This window comes from Coregonus clupeaformis, chromosome 39 (genome assembly GCF_020615455.1).
Source record: "Coregonus clupeaformis isolate EN_2021a chromosome 39, ASM2061545v1, whole genome shotgun sequence".
NCBI lineage: Eukaryota > Metazoa > Chordata > Actinopteri > Salmoniformes > Salmonidae > Coregonus > Coregonus clupeaformis.
In genome coordinates, this window is record NC_059230.1 from 20,472,709 (window position 1) to 20,492,718 (window position 20,010).

The following is a 20,010-nucleotide window of genomic DNA, read 5'->3' on the forward strand; positions in this document are numbered from 1 at the left end:
ATTCTTCATGCACATGATATACACACCTAAACACAGTCACAACTATGTGAGAGACCAAATCTATTGATGAATCACAAAATCTGAACTGAAGATACAGTAACTTACAGAATCCGTAGAGGACGAGAGCTGGTACATATATGTGTTCCATTCTGTATTTAGATCTACACTGCCAGACCATGAAGGAAGGACTGAATCTTCAAATAAGAGAAATGAAAGTAATTTGTTATTATGGGCGGGACATAGAATGACAACCATTGATGTATACAATGACCACAGATAAAACAATCTTATCACCAACAATTGATGTTCCACACTAGCATTTGGTTTGATAAAGAGAATGATAAGATATTTTAATTATAGTCTGTACTTTATCATCATGATTCCCAGACTTTTTAATGCTCCGAATTGATCAAATATATTTCAACAGACTAGTTGGTCAAACATATTTAGTCCATTTTAAAGTAATAACCTTTGAAAAGGGTCTGGATGACAGTAAATATTCAAAATCTAAATCTAAATCACTATCACACTAACACCAAAAGTGACAACAGTGACACAAAGGATGTGAGTTTGACAGGTTCGTGATGCTGAAAGGACAGCGACTGTAATACCTACCATCTCACTCCATGTAGGAGAGGACACTTTTTGTAAAACACTTAGGCTGATAGAAAGACAGCTGTCACACACAGCATGATGTTAAAGAATAAGCAGCCCATTCACTAGGACATAATAAGCCAGTAGGTTCCAATCATAAGAACACAAAAACACAACCATTAGGCTAAGCATTTCCCAATCGAAATGTGCAACTATTACTTCCCATTGCAAACATTGTTATATTAAGCACACACACTAACCAGTGATCTAAAGTTTAAATGCAACAATGTTTCACACACAACACATTATTTTCAAAGAGATAGCTAACAAGCTGCAATGAAAAAAACAGTTCCACTCACCAGATGATGATCATTTGAAACAACATCTTGTTCCAAATTAATCTTGAAAAGGAAGAATGCTGTTAGCAGTTGATGTTATTCTTCAATAACACAGACCCCAAAGCAAATCAGGGGCAGAAAAATATATTTATTCAAAGAGAACAAATCATAGTTGTTATGCTGTAAAGTAGATGTTTATTATTCCCTGTCCTCAGTGTTTTCTCCACTGAACAAAGAGACGGGGTGTAGTTTATTCCCAAGCCTGTGGTTGACCAATTAAAATTACTTGCAATAGAATTTGGCCAATGGCCAAATACCAAGTATCCCATTTCAGGCTCAATGTATAGACAATTTGGGACCAATGAGAACTTGCCATATGTAGCTATGAGTCCCGGACTGGAACCCCTACACTGATTCTAAACAGATGTTGAACTGAAAAACAACCCTTGTCCCTGACCCATTAATTGTCAGTTCCCCATTACAGAAAAACAACTATTTCCATTGATCGTTAATTCCCTGCATTGTGTATTTATCTTTGAATATTCTTAAAAAGCTAACAAATTAGCATCAACATCTTCTTCAATAACACCTGCTAAAGCAGCAACTGCACACTAGCCTACAACAAAAACTAGCTAGCTTAGACTGTGGGAAAACTACTGCTCGCTATAGCGCAGTGACCTGTCCCCCTTCGAGAATGGCGGAAGTTTCCACACGTTTTTATAGAAATTGTCCCACCCATTACAAGTCAAAATGTGATTGGTTGATTCCACTATCACTCTAAAAGGCTGCTCTAATACTCTGAAAATGAAGACCAGGCTTTTGCAAAACTTTACGCTTCATCCAAAAAGTGAAATTCTGACCTTTGATGCATTACATTTGAAAACATAGATCATAGAAGATAAACACAATATTGTCAGCCCAACAGGATGCTCAGCTTTGTCCATCCGGTCTCTTGTAATCTGGGTTAGGTCAAGCTACCACAGGGGCACTTAGCCTACCTTCAGCATATCCTCGCTGCTCACAGCAGAAACCCTGAAAACTGCTGAAATGCTAAATGAGATACCGCAGAATGTTGTTCTACAGAGGTAGACTGTTCCACTCAAGACACAGGTTTTGAAGAAGATGACAGCTATTAGGATGTTCGCACAACTGTACGCATTTTTCTTTCTTGGAGAGATGGGTATGTTTAATTTACTTTTATTATGATGGCATGTTCAATCACATTTTTTTTTAAATATTTTTTTTACTCAGCCACGTTTCGCCATAGCCTTCATCAGGGAGTACAATGATACAATTCGTTTTTATTAAAACTCACAGACACTTTGAGGCGTTCCAATCTTGTATTTTTATGTGTATATATAACAGTTAATATATTTGTGTAAGATGTTGTATTTTCTTTTGTTGTAGTTCATGCAGGAGCTGGGACTGAGCCCTCGGCCATACAACAGGAGTGTGGTCTCATGTCTTCCAACGTTGGGGACACAGTGACTTTACAGCGCTTCTAAATCAAATCAAATCAAATCAAATGTGATTGGTCGCATACACATATTTAGCAGATGTTATTGTGGGTGTAGCGAAATGCTTGTGTTCCTACCATGTGTTCCTCCAACAGTGCAGTAATATCTAACAATATACAACAATACACACAAATCTAAAAGTAAAGAATGGAATTAAGAAATATATAAATATTAGGACGAGCAATGTCGGAGTCCGGAGTATATATATAAATAGACATTATGGACAGTATTTGGATAGAATATGTAGTATATCTGAAGAATACGTGAATAGAATAGAATGTACAGCAATAGTTGAGTAGGATGGCCTTGACTAGAATACAGTATGTAAAGATTATTAAAGTCACCAGTATTCCATGTCTATGTACATAGGACAGCAGCCTCTAAGGTGCAGGGATGAGTAACCGGGTGATAACCAGCTAGTGACAGTGACTAAGTTCAGGGCAGGGTACTGGGTGGAGGCCGGCTAGTGATGGCTATTTAACAGTCATATGGCCTTGAGATAGAAGCTGTTTTTCAGTCTCTCGGTCCCAGCTTTAATGCACCTGTACTGACCTCGCCTTCTGGATGATAGCGGGGTGAACAGGCTGTGGCTTGGGTGGCTGAGGTCCTTGATGATCTTCTTGGCCTTCCTGTGACACCGGGTGCTGTAGATGTCCTGAAGGGCAGGCAGTGTGCTCCCGGTGATGCATTGGACTGACCGCACCACCCTCTGGAGAGCCCTGCGGTTGCCAAGGCGGTGAAACAGCCTGACAGGAAGGCGACGTGGCCATACATTTCTCCTGGTACAAGCAACCCTTGGGAGAAAATCCTCAGCTCATCTCAAACATCTATAAGTATGACAAGAGTCCTACATTATACCATGAGTTGAAGGGTAACCATCACTTTTCAGTGCAAAGCGGCCAAGGAATAAATCATCTCAGTATCTCAGACATGAAAAGCTCGGATTCAGCCACATACTACTGTGGGAGCACTCACTCAAATGTGTTGGAATTTGAAACATACTTGATGTAAAAGCTACACTACTGAGATTTTTTTTTCAATATTCCTTAAATATTTTCAGAGAAAGTCTGAATTTGTAGATAAAGAGTGGTGATGAGTTAGCCTAAGAAAAAACATTTTAGGATTTTTACAATGTTACTTTTTGGAAAAGGGTCTTAATGTCAGGTATTCTCACATTCAGATGATTCTCTCATTGAGTAAGAACACTTGCTACGGGGAAGTTTAATATCATATTTAAACCCTCTTTTCAGATTCAGGCTCCAACAGCAAGACAGTTGTAGAGCAGTCTGTGTCTGATTCAGTCCAGCTAGGAGACTATGTGACTCTGAACTGTACAATACACACTGAGACCTGTGCAGGAGAACACAGTGTCTATTGGTTCAGACATGGCTCAGGAGAATCCCGTCCAGGAATCATTTACACCCATAGAGGCAGGAGTGATCAGTGTGAGAACAGCCCTGAGGCTGGGTCTCCTACACAGAGCTGTGTCTACAACCTCCCCAAGAGGAACCTCAGCCTCTCTGATGCTGGGATTTACTACTGTGCTGTGGCCTCATGTGGGGAGATACTGTTTGGGAACGGGACAAAGCTGAACGTTCAAGGTAAACCTCTTATGCTCTTTTGATAAAATTACATAAACATTACATTTACATACACAGGTGGTTATTGTAAAAGACAATGTGTTCTCAATGACTTACGTTCACATTTATATTTTAGTCATTTGCTAGAACAAGACACTGTTATCCAAAGCGACTTACAGAAGCAATTAGGGTTAAGTGTCTTGCTCAAGGGCACATTGACCGATTTTTCACCTAGTCGGCTCAGGGATTCAAACCAGCAACCTTTCGGTACTGGCCCAATGCTCATGCCCATAAGCTATGTGGACTATGAAATAACACATATCATGTAGTAACCAGAAAATTGTTAAACAAATCAAAATATATTTTATATTTGAGATTCTTCAAATAGCCACCCTTTTCCTTGATGACAGCCTTGCACACTCTTGGCATTCTCTCAACCAGCTTCATGAGGTAGTCACCTGGAATGCATTTCAATTAACAGGTGTGCCTTCTTAAAAGTTAATTTGTGGAATTTCTTTCCTTCTTAATGCGTTTGAGCCAATCAGTTGTGTTGTGACAAGGTATACAGAAGATAGCCCTATTTGGTAAATGACCAAGTCCATATTATGGCAAGAACAGCTCAAATAAGCAAAGAGAAACAACAGTCCATCAATACTTTAAGACATGAAGGTCAGTCAATACGGAACATTTCAAGAACTTTGAAAGTTTTTTCAAGTGAAGTAGCAAAAACCATCAAGCGCTATGATGAAACTGGCTCTCATGAGGACCGCCAGAGGAAAAGAAGACCCAGAGTTACCTCTGCTGCAGAGGATAAGTTCATTGGAGTTACCAGCCTCAGAAATTGCAGCCCAAATAAATGCATCACAGAGTTCAAGTAACAGACACATCTCAACATCAACTGTTCAGAGGAGACTGCGTGAATCAGGCCTTCATGGTTGAATTGCTTCAAAGAAACCACTACTAAATGATACCAATAATAAGAAGAGACTTGCTTGTGCCAAGAAACACGAGCAATGGACATTAGACCGGTGGAAATCTGTCCTTTGGTCTGATGAGTCCAAATTTGAGATGATTGGTTCCAACCGCCGTGTCTTTGTGAGACGCAGAGTAGGTGAATGGATGATCTCTGCATGTGTGGTTCCCGCAGTGAAGCATGGAGGGGGAGGTGTGATGGTGTGGGGGTGCTTTGCTGGTGACACTGTCAGTGATTTATTCAGAATTCAAGGCACACTTATCCAGCATGGCTACCACAGCATTCTGCAGCGATAGGCCATCCCATCTGGTTTGGGCTTAGTGGGACTATCATTTGTTTTTCAACAGGACAATGACCCAAAACGCACCTCCAGGCTGTGTAAGGGCTATTTGACCAAGAAGGAGAGTGATGGAGTGCTGCATCTGATGACCTGGCCTCCACAATCCTCCGACCTCAACCCAATTGCGATGGTTTGGGATGAGTTAGACTGCAGAGTGAAGGAAAAGCAGCCAACAAGTGCTCAGCATATGTGGGAACTCCTTCAAGACTGTTGGAAAAGCATTCCAGGTGAAGCTGGTTGAGAGAATGCCAATAGTGTGCAAAGCTGTCATCAAGGCAAAGGGTGGCTACATTTTGAATTGTTTAACACTTTTTTGGTTACTACATGATTCCATATGTGTTATTTCATAGTTTTGATGTCTTCACTATTATTCTACAATGTAGAAAATAGTAAAAATTAAGAAAAAAACCTGGAATGGGTAGGTGTGTCCAAACCTTTGATTGGTACTGTATATATGAGGTATGCAGAGTCAGAAAGGTATTTTCTAATGATGTGATGGATTTCTGACTGATGGAGCCTGACACACATTCAGCTAAAGAGCTGTTCCTTTTAATCCTATTGTATCTGTGGTAACAGAGATGTACTGTAGAGAGAATAGAGATGTATGGAGGGTTAAAATAGTATAGTTTATTATGTTAAAAAAAACATAGTCATTCAGCAAACATGGGATCCTTTATCAGAGAATGTATATTAGTTAAAAGCAGAAGTAAAAGGTTGGAATATTTTATGCATTACAGGATCATCATATAAATCTAACACATTGACATTGTCAAAATTACATTAATTTCAGTTACTAACAGTAGTTTTATTACAAGGAGTAAAATGGTTCTTCTTGGAGTCTTTGTGACAGTGGTGATACTGTATCTCTCACTCCTGCTGAAGGTATCTGACCTCAGAGTACACTGCATCCTCTATGCTGGTCTTCTCTCTTGCTGTTCTAGAGGAGGAAGAGGAGTTCTTCTTGGGGGTGAAACTCACAGCAGCATAGTTCAACACGTCACTGTCTTGATTCTGTGAGAGGTGGCGCGATGGCAAAATGCATTATGATGATAGTATGAACTGCTATACTATATTTTATTTTCTCCTTTACAAAAGACATGTCAAACACACTGTACACCCACTAAATGACCTTACAGTCAGTGGAACAGTGACAGAGAGATGTTCCATGGAAAAAGTGACAACGATCACAAAGAAAAGTGAGCTACATCTAGTACAGTGATCTATTACTTCCAAGAAAGCTTAATAACTCATAAAAAGCAGAAATAAGCTGAATACTAACTGTAAGGAAACCTAAATGAGAGTTGTAAAGAAACACTTTAGTGTAACTGAGAAAAAATGTATGAACGTTTATGAATTTACCTTATTCCCCTGGGATGTTGGACCATCTCTCCTCCCTTCAGAGATTGAAATAGAGTAAGGCCGTTTATTATTCTTAAGACAATCTATTTTTCTGTTTAACCTCATGTAGTTAATTGACAATGCTTATAAGTTGTATATTAAATTGATGTTTACAGAATTTACATTTTATAGAGATACATGAAACATTAGACATGATATAAAGTAAAAGGCCTACCTCTGTGATGTCTGTTCAGAGTCTTGTAAAGCGCCCAGACAAGCAGAAGGGTCACTATCCCCAGAACGATGTTGGACACGACCAAGGCAAGAACAGTAGGACTTAGATCAAATGGAGAATCATGCTCTGGAACTGTGAATGGGTATCAGTAGATTCATATTGTATTCATGAACGCTTAGGTACAATATGATACTAGTAAGCTAATCAATTTCAAAATAAAAGTCCCCATGCTACAGACAATGAATATTGACTAAATACATTACGGCAAAATATAAGTCCTACTAAAACTAAGGCTACTGTGTTATAGGAGCATGAATTGGTTGAAACAAAAGCAATAATTTTGAGCTAAGTGGCATACATTAACATGTCTTTGTGGCAATGTATAGCTGAGGAAATGGGAATTACCTTGAATGTCCAGCTTGGTCCCGTTCCCAAACAGTATCTCCCCACATGAGGCCACAGCACAGTAGTAAGTCCCAGCATCAGAGAGGCTGAGGTTCTTCTTGGGGAGGAAATAGACACAGCTCTGTGTAAAATACCTATTCTCAGGGCTCTTCTCACACCGATCACTCCTGTCTCCATGGGTGTAAATGATTCCTGGATGGGATTCTCCTGAGCCATGTCTGAACCAATAGACACTGTGTTCTCCTGCACATGTCTCAGTGTGTATTGTACAGTTCAGAGTCACAGAGTCTGCTGGCTGGACTGACTCAGACACAGATTGCTGGAGTATAGGCATGTTTCTGGACCCTGAACCTGACAGAAAGGTAAACTAACCTATTAATTTCTAGACTTTCACGGTAGCGAGTATTCAAACGTATCATTTGTTAAATTAAGATCTCATCTGATTAAGATAATACTTCATATTTACACCGTATATCTGTAAAATCAGATTTACACAAAGAAAACAAAAACTTTTCCTGTACCTTTTACAATGAGAATTGCTCCTTTTCCAAACTCCACCTTGTTGGTATAAGCATTTCCACAGTAGTAAGTGGCGGAATCAGAGAGTTGCATGTCTGAGATCCTTAGGTGATTCTTTTTTGGGCCGTTTTCCACTGAGAAGCGATGGTTATCCTTAAACTCATTGTAGAATGTTGCGTTCCTGTCAAACTTATAATGGACGGTTGAGAAGAGCTGAAGTTTATCTCCCAACGTTTGCTTGTACCAGGAGAAATGCATGGCCATGTCGCCTTCATAGAAGCAACGCAAAATCACAGTGTCTCCAATTTTGGCTGATATGAGACCACTCTCCTGACGTATGGATGAGGATCCAGTCCCAGCAACCCCATGAACTAGAGAACATGAAAATATACTAGCTGTTACAATCCTCAAATACAACTTTGAATTCTCAAAGTGTCTGTAAAACAATAATGGGATAACTTGTGTCTCCAAATCAAGTTTGGACAACACATAAGCAGTGAAATATAAAAGATTGGCTTACCCATCTCTACGAGAAGTGGAAATATCAGACACAGTGCGATCATCTTTAAAGTTGTCAGCTCTTCACAACTTGGGGCTTGAGTGGAAAGAGTCCACCCATGTAGACAACACTTCAACAATGGAGTTACAGGTGATTGGTCGAAATGGACCGCATCATATTTGTTGACGCCTCATTCAGTCATGACTATGGTCTTTAACTGTGTATTTTACAGTTCAGAGTCACAGAGTCTCCTGGCTGGACTGACTCAGAAAAATTATCTTATAGGTATATAATTATGCTAATAGATTTGTTACAAATTAAGAACTGATCATTGAAGTTTGGCATCCAATATTCTTTATTTCTGCAGCTACTGTTGTCTAAGAGACACATAGTGTGAGCGACTTTGATGGTATGACACTCCCATCCTCTAGGGCTTCTATCACCACACAGTCGTTTCACTTCACCAAAAACATCTATGGAAAAAACAAAGCAAACACAAAACAGTATTCTTCTTTTAGTGATCTCTCATTCAGGATTTACACTCAATTGGATGGATAGGAGAGAGAGAGAGAGAGAGAGAGAGAGAGAGAGAGAGAGAGAGAGAGAGAGAGAGAGAGAGAGAGAGAGAGAGAGAGAGAGAGAGAGAGAGAGAGAGAGAGAGAGAGAGAGAGAGAAAGAGGGTTGTGTGTGTGCAAAAGGCCAGCAGACTGTATCAAACAGACATACTCATCTAGTCATCGTGTATTGATCACAGACCACAGAGTACCAGTAACTATGTTGCTGTGTGTGTGAGCGGGTGTTAGTGGCATGCGAGGGGGAAAAAACATAAGTCATGTACATAACTACGGCTCTATGAGACCGAAGGATGACTGTGACTGATAAGTTTTACGGTCTTTACTGTGAGTGATGCCTTGCGTCAGCCGGTCATCGAGACCATACATGTATATACAAAAAGTCATGCCCTATGACCTAGAGGCGGGACTTACCTCTTAGCTATAAAAGGAGAGGTCAAGTCCGCCTCATCCTCTTTGCCTGGAACGCTGGTAACAGGTTCCGATTGACAAAGGACAGTGGCGGTCATCCTTCGGTCTCATAGATCCATAGTTATGTACATCACTTACAAGCTATTTTGACCTCACTCAGACTATCACTGATAAGTGTTACATTCCTTACCTTGGATGAGTTTTGCGAGGAATGGAGGATTCTACATCCCCAACACTTCGCCGGGCAGCAGCGAGCAAAATGATGGAGCACAGCGGAGCGGAGGTTGCCAAGTTTACTCTAATACCTAGCAAATGTGAATTGCGAGGGCCATGTGGCAGCCGCATAAATGCCAGTCAAGGAAAAACCTTTCACGGCTGCCCAAGATGTGGCCATGCTCCTGGTGAAATGGGCCACCATGCCTCCTGTCGCTAGTTGACCCTGACTTGTGTAGGCCTAGGAGATGGTATCCACCAGCCAATGGGAGAGCCGCTGTTTAGAGGGCGGCAGGCCAAGCTTTTTGCCATCGTAGCACACAAACAGTTGTTGGGTGCATCTCAGAGATTGCATCTTGGACACGTATGCTCGTAGCGCAATGACCTGGTAGAGGGACATCACGCTGTCATCTATGCCAGATAGTGGAAGCAGAGAACGGAATGCTCCTATCTCCACCACCTGGTTAATGTGCTGAGGAGAGAGCACATGTCCTCAGCCTTCCATCTCAAACAGTCCACACTTACAGAGAGGGCATGTAGCTCGCTCACACGCTTAGCGGAGCAGAGCGCCAGGAGAAAGGTCGTTTTTAAGGAGAGATTTCGTCAGACAGCTATTGGCTCATATGGAGGCCTAGCTAGGGCCCCCAGGACCAGGGGAATGCCCCAAGCAGGGGCACGCTTAACGCTGCCCGGGTGTAGCTGGCGGACACCCGTCAGAAACTGCGACACAAGGAGGTGACTGCCCAGCTTGTGGCCATCCACCATGTCATGAGAAGCTGAAATGAAGGCCACATACACTTTGATAGTACTGGCTGTCTTGCCCATGTCCAGATGGGACTGGAGGAATCGGAGGAGAAGATGTACAGGACAGGTAACTGGGTCTATCTGTCTAGCGTCACACAGAGAGGAGAATAGGCTCCATCTGAGAACATAAAGTGAGCGGGTGGATGGGGCTCTCGCATTTCTTAGAGTCTCATGAACAGCTGCGTCTAGCTCCTGAGAGATGGACTCGTTATTGACCATACCCAGAGCTGAAGGGAAGCTGGGTTGGGGTGCCAAATCAAGATGTCCACCTGCGACAGGAGGTCTGACCTGGTTGAAGGGGGCCAGGGGGATCCCCACACCAGCTGAAGGAGCTCAGAGAACTAAGGTCTGCCTGGCCATCTCGGCGCTACTAGTAGGACCCTGTGGTGTCCGTGCTTGACCTGATGAGATCAGAGAAAATGGGGGGAAAGCGTACATCAACCCTTCCGGCCACTCTTGAGACAGAGCATCCAGCCAAGAGTGCCCCCTAGACCCCTCAGAGAAAACCACATCTGGCAGTGGGTTGTCTCTTGTGAGGCAAACAGGTCCACCTGGGCATCCCCGAATCGAGACCAAATCTGAGACACCACCTGGGGGTGGAGGCGCCACTCCCCGGGAAGAGGACCATGGAGTGGAGGTCTGCAGCATGGTTTGCAATGCCCGGCACATGGATGGCCCTGAGGGAAGCCAAGTGGGGTAGAGCCCACCTGAAGGCAACGGAGTGACCTTGTGCCCCCTTGGTGATTTATGTGATACACTGTGGAGGTGTTGTCTGTTCTCACAAGCACGTGTCTGTCCAGAATGTAAGGGAGCGTGAGGTGAACAGCTTTGAGCTCCAACACATTGATGTGTTCTGAGCTCCAAGGGGGCGCCAACACCCATCTCACCTACTTGCCTTCACAGACAGCCCCCCAGCCTGTCCGGAAGGAGTCTGTCATCACTACAGTCCTCCTGGAAGGGAGATTTCCCAGAGGAACCCCCTGAGTTAAGAGAATCCTGTCTCTCCAGGGACGGAGGGTTAGAAGGCACGTGTTTGTCACTTTGAGCTTCACCCGTTTGTCTGCTTTGGGGTGAAGGTGGAATGTATTGAACCATCTCTGGATGGGTCAGGCTCTGAGGAGGCCTAGGAGAACCACGGTCGTTGCTACCACTATCATCCCTAAAATGCTTTGAAACAGTGCAGCATCAAGATGTTCACCGAGGTGGAAACGGTCGAGGAGGTTCAGGATCTTGTCCACTCTCTGTGGGGTGTCATAGTTAGGGAATTGAGAGATAGACCCACGAAAGCTGTCTGCTTTCTGGGCTTCAGATTGCTCTTATCCAAGTTCACTGTTAAGCCCAAGTGCTGGATGTGAGCCATCACCCTCTCTGTCTCCATTATCAGACGCCTGTGAGATGGAGCACAGATCAGACAGTCGTCCAAGTAGGGGAGTATCTTCAGTCCTGCTAATTGGAGAGGAGCCAGAGCTGCTGAGACACAATGTGTGAACCATTTGGCCAAGGAAAGGCCAAATGGTAGGACATTGAACTGGTAGGCCTGTCCTAAAAATGCGAATCACAGGAAGTTTCTGTGACCTGGCCATATCGGGATATGAAAGTAGGCGTCCTTGAGGTCTAGAGAAGTGAACCACTCTCCTGGTGTTCTGGACTGCAAGATGTGGGTCGTGTGTAATATCTTGAAAGGCAGGACCTTCAGACGACATTTCAAGCGTCTGAGGTCGAGGATGGGTTGATAGCCCCCGTCCTTCTTGGGGACTAGAAAATATGTTGAGTAGAATCCAGTTTGCTGTTCGTTAGAGCTTACTCTAGTGATTGCTCCCTTCTGGAGGACGGTGAAGATTTTGTTGTGTAAACTCTGGCTTTGGTTCGGGTCTGTGACCTTGGTCATTCGGACGACTGAAAAGGGAGGGGGCCGCCGTTAAAATTGGAGCCTGTACCTTTGGATAATGTTGCCAGTATCCAGGGGTCTGACACCACCCCTCCCCAGTAGCCGAGAGGATGCTGGGGTGGGCTGTCAACAGCCGGCCCCGCACCCCTAGGCCTGACCACCCTTTCGTCCTCAGCCCTTCGGGGAGGCTTCTTATAAGGCACCGCACAAGAGAAGGTATGGAGCTGTTAGCTTGGTAGCCGCTGCCTTGAGCCGCTGCCAGAATGGCGGGGATCTGAGTTTGGACACCTGCCTCAACACCATGGCTCCTGTCTTGACCATTGGATCTGCTGTGGCGGCAGGGGACCCCTAGGTCTCTACTGTGGCCCTGTAGGCTTGTGGTAACTGTGCTGAACGGTCTCTCTTGTAACACGTTAGTGTTTTGTCTTGTCAAGAACCTCCTGAGATCCAGGGTGGAAGACCTGGCTTGGTAGGACTGGTAGGTTGATGAACTGCTTCCATAACTGGAATCCTGGTCCTCTGAGCTCATTGTCTTCCATAGGGCAGGCAAGAGGATGGCTAAGGCATTTCCCATTCATGCAGCACAAGCAGCAGCATTGTAAGCGCGGCACACCAACTGGTTAGTTTTGTCACACTCCTTCCAAAGACAGCGTTGCGTGGGGGTTAAGTGCTTCGGGCCAAGGCGAGTTAAGGCTGCCATGTCTTGTTTGACGGGAGGCATGTCACCCAATCCAGTTTGGGGAACGTAGTTCATCTTGGTGAGCGGTCTACAGCCGGGGTTGAACTGAAGGGAGGGGGGGCATGGGAGAGTTCCATGCCCTTCTGAGCATTTGAAAGTAGTCCTCTGCTGCAGGGATGTCAGTGAGAAGACGTTCCTGAGAAACACCATCCCAGATTCCTCCAGTAGGAGTGGGAACAGGAGCTGAGATGTGTAGCCCTACTATTTTAGCTGCACTAATGAAGCGGGTCCAGTGGCTTGGGCTGTTGCGGTGACCATATTACCACCAGTAAAATTCCATGTGACCATTGAGTCAAGGTCATCTCCTCTTATGCACTCTGGACATGCTTTGGTAGTACCCAACTTGCTAACAAACATCAGGTCCTAATGGCCTGGTACTAAGGGTTCTATTCTCCCTCTAACTACTCTGACATTAATGCAAATGCGATCAAAAATCACATCAAACACTTATTAGCAAAACAGTATCATGCTTTAAAATGCAATCAAATGCAAATTCATTATTTAAAAATCATACAATGTGATTTTATGGATTTTTGTTTTAGATTCCGTCTCTCACAGTTGAAGTGTACCTATGATAAAAATGACAGACCTCTACATGCTTTGTAAGTAGGAAAACCTGCAAAATCGGCAGTGTATCAAATACTTGTTCTCCCCACTGTAGGTCCTGTTTCAAATTATCACTTGGCCACTTTATATGCGCATTCGCTCCGGAATGGGAAACATATCCTTTCTATTTTATTCAGCTAAGTTCAATTATATTCTTCTTACTATAAAATCATTGGATAAAATAATGGCATGGGACTTAGAAGCATATCTTGTCAGCTAAATGAACAAGCCTACAGCCTATGGCATGGAGCATAGCCAGATAACATACAGTAGGCCATTCTGCATGAGATATGCAGTGCCCAGGCAGGAAGGGCACTCATGGTGGCATCACAGGAATCCATCATCGCCCGGCAGAAACTGTAAAACTGTCTGGCAACCTGTGTGGGTCTTTGAACGAAACCAAATAGCTACAGATAGCTGTATCTGGTATATTGAAAACAGGTAAAAGAGTAGAAAATTACAATCTGGAAATCTCTGTGGGTCTGAATGAAACCAAACAGTTACGAATAGCTGTATCTGGTATATGGAAAACAGGTAAAAGAGTAGAAAATACAATCTAGCAACGTGTGTGAGTCTAAAGATATAAAACATCTACGTATAGCTGTGACTGGTAAATTGAGGCAATAGACAAAAGGATACCAACCAGATACAAATAGGGGTGAATAGTGGTGAGAGCACAGTAGAGTAATTCAGTTTATTTAAACCAACCAGCTATGAATAGTGGTGTAGGGTTTAGTGAGTAATTGAATGTGCAGGTGGATCTTGGGTAAGTGTCACACATTCGGATACCTCCTGCACCATGACCTGTTGCTTAGGCCTGTTATTTCCGAAGTTTTACTTTGTTTTATTTTTATTTTGTTCACAAGTGTTTGTGTCAACACCTGCTACCAACTAGCCAGCTAGCTAGCTAGCTAGCTAGGTTGCATTGGGGCCCGCTCTTTCCTGGAATAGCTAACGAAAATGTCCAGCGCTGTAGAAGCTGTGTTTATTAAACTCTTGTCCGAGATAATATTGACAATCTGGAGTTCCAATGTGGCAATTGTTTGCTAGCGGAGGATTACAGGAATGAGGTGGCTATGCTTAGCAAGCAAATCTCAATTATGCGCGAATGTATGGGGAAAACTGAAATTGGAACTTTCTCGTTCTCAACTCCTATGGCTGGACACCGCTCGGGCCTGATGGATGTTTCCACGCTTTGTCATCTGTCCCTATCAGAATGGCCAGTACTACCTGGAATTTGCCTGCCAAGGAAGTCTTCTCCATCTGCTTCTTCTCCTCCCTCTTGTAGTGAAGTAGCAGGAGAACAGCAAGAAGATTGTTTCAATCAGCGCTGGTCCCATGTCACAAGTCGTGGAAACCGAAGGCAGCAGCATGCTGCTAAGCGGACGGGAGTGACTGCGATAGGTTCGGAGGAGATTGACATAAGGAATAGCTTCGCTGCACTTGTGCCTGATCTACTGGCGCCTTCATCGCTTGGATTGCCTGTGTCTGCTGACTCCAACTGTGCTGAATGCAGCGGCTTCGTTGTAGAGTTCAGCTCATTTTCCTCTCTCTGGATCCAACGGGGCACTGCCTGCTGTGGGAGGTCTGGACCTATCGCCGGGAGCAGCGGGCGTAAGCTATTCTGCTTCTCGTGGGTCCGTGAAAGACTAAATGAATTGTGTGAGGGGTAGGAATGGGCGGATTTCTCCATTCCCTTCTCCGGCCGTTGTATTGGGCGGTTCAATTGTGAGAAATGTCTCAGTCCCTGGAGCAAAAACGTTGTGCTATCCAGGAGCATGAGTAGAGGACATCAATAAGCTGCTTCCAAACATTTGAAACCACCATCAGGAAAGTGTGTCTATCATAGTTCATGTGGGATTCAAAGACATTATGAAAGGCAGCTCAGAACAGCTGAAGATATATTTTAAAGAACTGATTGGGTCACTGCTTGACACCAACAAACGCCCCATAATATCTGGCCCTCTGCCCTACCTGTGGCATTGAATGTTTCAGCAGACTTTTAGCCCTCCATAACTGGCTATGAGACTATTGCAGCTCTGTGGGTGTAACATTTATTGACAATTTTTATACCTTCTGGAAACGAAGCTCGTTTTATAAGGAGGATGGGATCAACCCAAATCATTTGGGTTCCTGGATCCTTTCACAGCATTATAAGGCTGCGTTGAGACAATGACTTATCAATGACCCAAGCCCAGCTCAGTTAATTTCTACCATTGTGTCACTGAGTTGTCATAATGCTTCAGCAAATGTACATTATCCCAGGGGCGTTGGAAGACACAATGTAAGTAACCTAATTTACTGTATACTGTATGTCCCTCTAACTGCCCTGAATGCCTCTGCTGATCCCACAGCTATTGTATGCAGTAATCATGTGCTTATGAACCAGAATTATACTGTTAGCACTGGCGGTGTGCCCTAGTAGGAAGTCCACTGTGTGCAGCTCACCCTGCACTAACATAAATAACATGAGCATGTCTACTTCTTCTAAAATTCCCAGTAAAGCAGTGAAAACAATCAAGCATCCCAGAAAAGTGCTAAAAATAGCCCACGTTAACATATGTAGCTTAAGAAACAAGGTTCATGAAATCAATAATTTCCTAGTAACAGCTGACATTCATATTCTGACAATCTCTGAAACTCACTCAGATAATGCCTTCGATGATACAGTGTTAGCAATACATGGTTATAACATCTACAGAAAAGACAGAAATGCCAAAGGTGGAGGTGTTGCCGTTTATATTTAGAACCACATTCTTAGAGAGGATCTCATGTTAAATACTGTTGAAGTAATATGTCTACAGGTTCATTTGCCTCACCTAAAGCCCATTCTGGTGGGAAGCTGCTATAGACCACCAAGTGCTAACAGTCAGTATATAGATAACATGTGAATTGCTTGATAATGTATGTGATATAAACAGAGGTATATTTTATGGTTGATTTAAATATTGATTGGGTTTCATCAGGCTGCCCACTCAAGAGAAAGCTTCAAACTGTTACTAGTGCCTGCAACCTGGTTCAGGTTATCAGTCAACCTACCAGGGTAGTTAGAAACAGCACAGGAATAAAATCATCAACATGTATTGATCACAACTTTACTAATGCTGCAGAAATTTGCTTTAAAGCAGTATCCAAATCCAGCGGATGTAGTGATCACAATATAGTAGCCATATCTAGGAAAACTAAAGTTCCAAAGGCTGGGCCTAATATAGTGTATAGGAGGTCATACAATACGCTTTGTAGTGATTCCTATGTTGTTGATGTAAAGAATATTTGTTCGTCTGTGGTGTGTAATGAGGAGCAACCAGACGCTGCACTTGACACATTTATGAAATTGCTTATCCCAGTTACTAATAAGCATGCACCCATTAAGAAAATGTCTGTAAAACTGTTAAATCCCTGTGGATTGATGAGGAATTGAAAAATTGTATGGTTGAGAGGGATGAGGCAAAAGGAATGGCAAATAAGTCTGGCTGCACAGCCGATTGGCATACGTACTGTAAATTGAGAAATCATGTGACATTTATTTTTATTTTGTATTGTTATTTAAAAAATTTTACCTTTATTTAACTAGGCAAGTCAGTTAAGAACAAATTCTTATTTACAATAAAACATTTAAATATAGGACAAAACACACATCACGAAAAGAGAGACACCACAACACTACATAAAGAGAGACCGAAGACAACAACACATCATGGCAGCAACACATGACAACAACACGGTAGCAATACAACATGGCAGCAGCACAACATGGTAGCAGCACAAAACATGGTACACACATTATTGTGCACAGATAACAGCACAAAGGGCAAGAAGTTAGAGACAACAATACATCACGCGAAGCAGCCACAAGTGTCAGTAAGAATGTCCATGATTGAGTCTTTGAATGAAGAGATGGAGATAACACTGTCCAGTTTGAGCGTTTTTTTGCAGCTCATTCCAGTCACTAGATGCTCGAGAGCACCTTTACCTGCCGATCTATAAATTACCTCTCCGTAATCTAGCATGGGTAGGATGGTCATCTGAGTCAGGGTTCGTTTGGCAGCTGGGGTGAAAGAGGAGCTATTACGATAGAGGAAACCAAGTCTAGATTTAACCTTAGTCTTAGAGAGCTTCCTACTGCCTGAGCTATGTTGTTGATGTATTGAATAAAAATAAGAAGAAACTACACTATGAAACAAAGATAAATGGCATAATGAATGATAGTAAATAGCTTTGGAGCACCTTAAATGAAATTTTGGCCAAAATTCAATTGAATCAGATGGCTCATTCATCACAAAACCCACAAAACTACTTTAATGATTTTTTAATTGGCAAGATTAGCAAATTTAGGCATGACATGCCAGCAACAAATGCTGATACTACACATCCAAGTATAACTGATCCATATTACGAAAGACAAGCATTGTAATTTTGAATTCTGTAAAGTGAGTGTGGAAGAAGTGAAAAAAGTATTGTTGCCTATCAACAATGACAAGCCACCGGGGTCTTACAACTTGGATGGAAAATTACTGAGGATAATAGCGGACGATATTGCCACTCCTATTTGCCATATCTTCAATCTAAGCCTACTAGAAAGTGTGTTCCCTCAGGCCTGGAGGGAAGCAAAAGTAATTCCTCTACCCAAGAATAGTAAACCCCCCTTTACTAGCTCAAATAGCCAACCAATCAGCCTGTTACCAACCCTTAGCAAACTTTTGGAAAAAATTGTGTTTGACCAGATACAATGCTATTTTATTGTAAACAAATTGACAACAAACTTTTAGCACACTTATAGGGAAAGACATTCAACAAGCACAGCACTTACACAAATGACGGATGATTGGCTGAGAGAAATTGATGATAAAAAGATTGTGGGAGCTGTTTTGTTAGACTTCAGTGCAGCTTTTGACATTATCGATCATAGTCTGCTGATGGAAAAACATATGTGTTATGGATTTACACCCCCTGCTATATTGTGGATAAAGTGTTACCTGTTAGCTGTCTAGGCCCCTTACTTTTTTCAATCTTTCCTAATGACATGACACTGGCCTTGAGTAACGCCAGTGTGGCTATGTATGCCGATGACTCAGCACTATACACGTCAGCTACTACAGCGAGTGAAATCACTGCAACACTTAACAAAGAGCTGCTCAATTGGCTCAGAACAGGGTAGCACGGCTGGCCCTTAAATTAACACGGAGAGCTAACATTAATAATATGCATGTAAATCTCTCATGGCTCAAGGTCGAGGAGAGATTGACTTCATCATTACTTGTTTTTGTAAGAAGTGTTGACATGCTGAATGCACTGAGGTGTCTGTTTAAACTACTAGCACACAGCTCGGACACCGATGCATACCCCACAAGACATGTCACCAAAGGTCTCTTTACAATCCCCAAGTCAAGAACAAACTATGGGAGGCGCAAAGTACTACATAGAGCCATGGCTTCATGGAACTCCCTTCCACATCAGGTAACTGATGCAAGCAGTAGAATCGGATTTAAAAAACAGATCAAAATAAACCTTATGGAACAGTGGGGAATGTGAAGAGACACAGGCACAGACACACATACAAATGTTAAGACACACTCTACACACACATGCACATGGATGTTGTACTGTAAATATGTGGTCGTGGAGTGGTGGCCTAAGGGAACACACTGAATGTTTTGGGTAAGGTGTTATGAAATGTAATGTCATGTAGTATTTTCAACTGTATGTAACTGTCTTATGTTGCTGGACACCAGGAAGAGTAGCTGCAGCATAAAACCAAGGAGGTACTGAAACGAAAATAATGATGTTTATTTAAACCAACCAACTACGAATTGTGGTGTAGGGTTTACTAACAGTATAAAACCAAGGAGGAACTGTGGAAAAATGTACCAACGCAGTGATGCTAGTGAGAGAGCTAACTAAATTAGCCCACTGACAGGAAAGTTAGCTAGAATGGGCGGGAGAAAACCAGACTGGGCTAAATGGCCACTTGAACACAAGCTCCGCGGTAATAAAACACCTAGAAAATGAGCGCGTCTCCCGCTGGTGCAAAAGTACGAGTGGGAAAGGAGAGAGAAAGAGTAGTGGAGTAAACCACTGCAATCCTCAGGGACATAAGGCGCCAACGAGTGGCTAGCTACACAAAACAAAATCTCATACCTTAATGAAGCTATACGACGAGGCGAGAAATGCAAAGCGGTTGAAGCGGACTTGACCTCCCCTTTTATAGCTAAGAGGTAAGTCCCGCCTCTAGGTCATAGGGCATGACCTTTTTGATATACACTACCGGTCAAAAGTTTTAGAACACCTACTCATTCAAGGGTTTTTCTTTATTTTTTACTATTTTCTACATGGTATAAAAATTGTGAAGGCATCAAAACTATGAAATAACACTTATGGAATCATGTAGTAACCAAAAACGTGTTAAACAAATCAAAATATATTTCATATTTGAGATTCT

General features: G+C 42.8%; 1 protein-coding gene and 1 long non-coding RNA gene across 2 annotated transcripts; both read right to left on the bottom strand.

The window, feature by feature from the left end:
- Window positions 1-6,018: 6,018 nt before the first annotated feature.
- Window positions 6,019-7,024, bottom strand: LOC123482843. Its single transcript, XR_006657949.1, has 3 exons — window positions 6,916-7,024; window positions 6,702-6,736; window positions 6,019-6,353 (listed from the first exon to the last, which is right to left on the bottom strand). It is a non-coding gene; the product is annotated as an uncharacterized LOC123482843 (long non-coding RNA).
- Window positions 7,025-7,069: 45 nt separating this feature from the next.
- LOC121554553 lies at window positions 7,070-9,419 on the bottom strand. The gene is made up of 5 exons (XM_045211824.1): window positions 9,325-9,419; window positions 8,360-8,427; window positions 7,842-8,210; window positions 7,321-7,671; window positions 7,070-7,089 (listed from the first exon to the last, which is right to left on the bottom strand). Exons 1-5 carry the CDS (start codon window positions 9,417-9,419, stop codon window positions 7,070-7,072), a joined length of 903 nt encoding a protein of 300 aa, XP_045067759.1.
- Window positions 9,420-20,010: the final 10,591 nt, after the last annotated feature.

Excerpts from the sequence above, each read along its gene's own strand:
- LOC121554553 (XM_045211824.1), bottom strand. The coding sequence starts at position 9,419 with ATGACCGCCACTGTCCTTTGTCAATCGGAACCTGTTACCAGCGTTCCA. Across the intron at positions 8,211-8,359 it reads TCCACTTCTCGTAGAGATGG|TTCATGGGGTTGCTGGGACT; the intron begins GTAAGCCAATCT and ends CATGTTCTCTAG. Across the intron at positions 7,090-7,320 it reads GACCAAGCTGGACATTCAAG|CGTTCATGAATACAATATGA; the intron begins GTAATTCCCATT and ends ATTGTACCTAAG.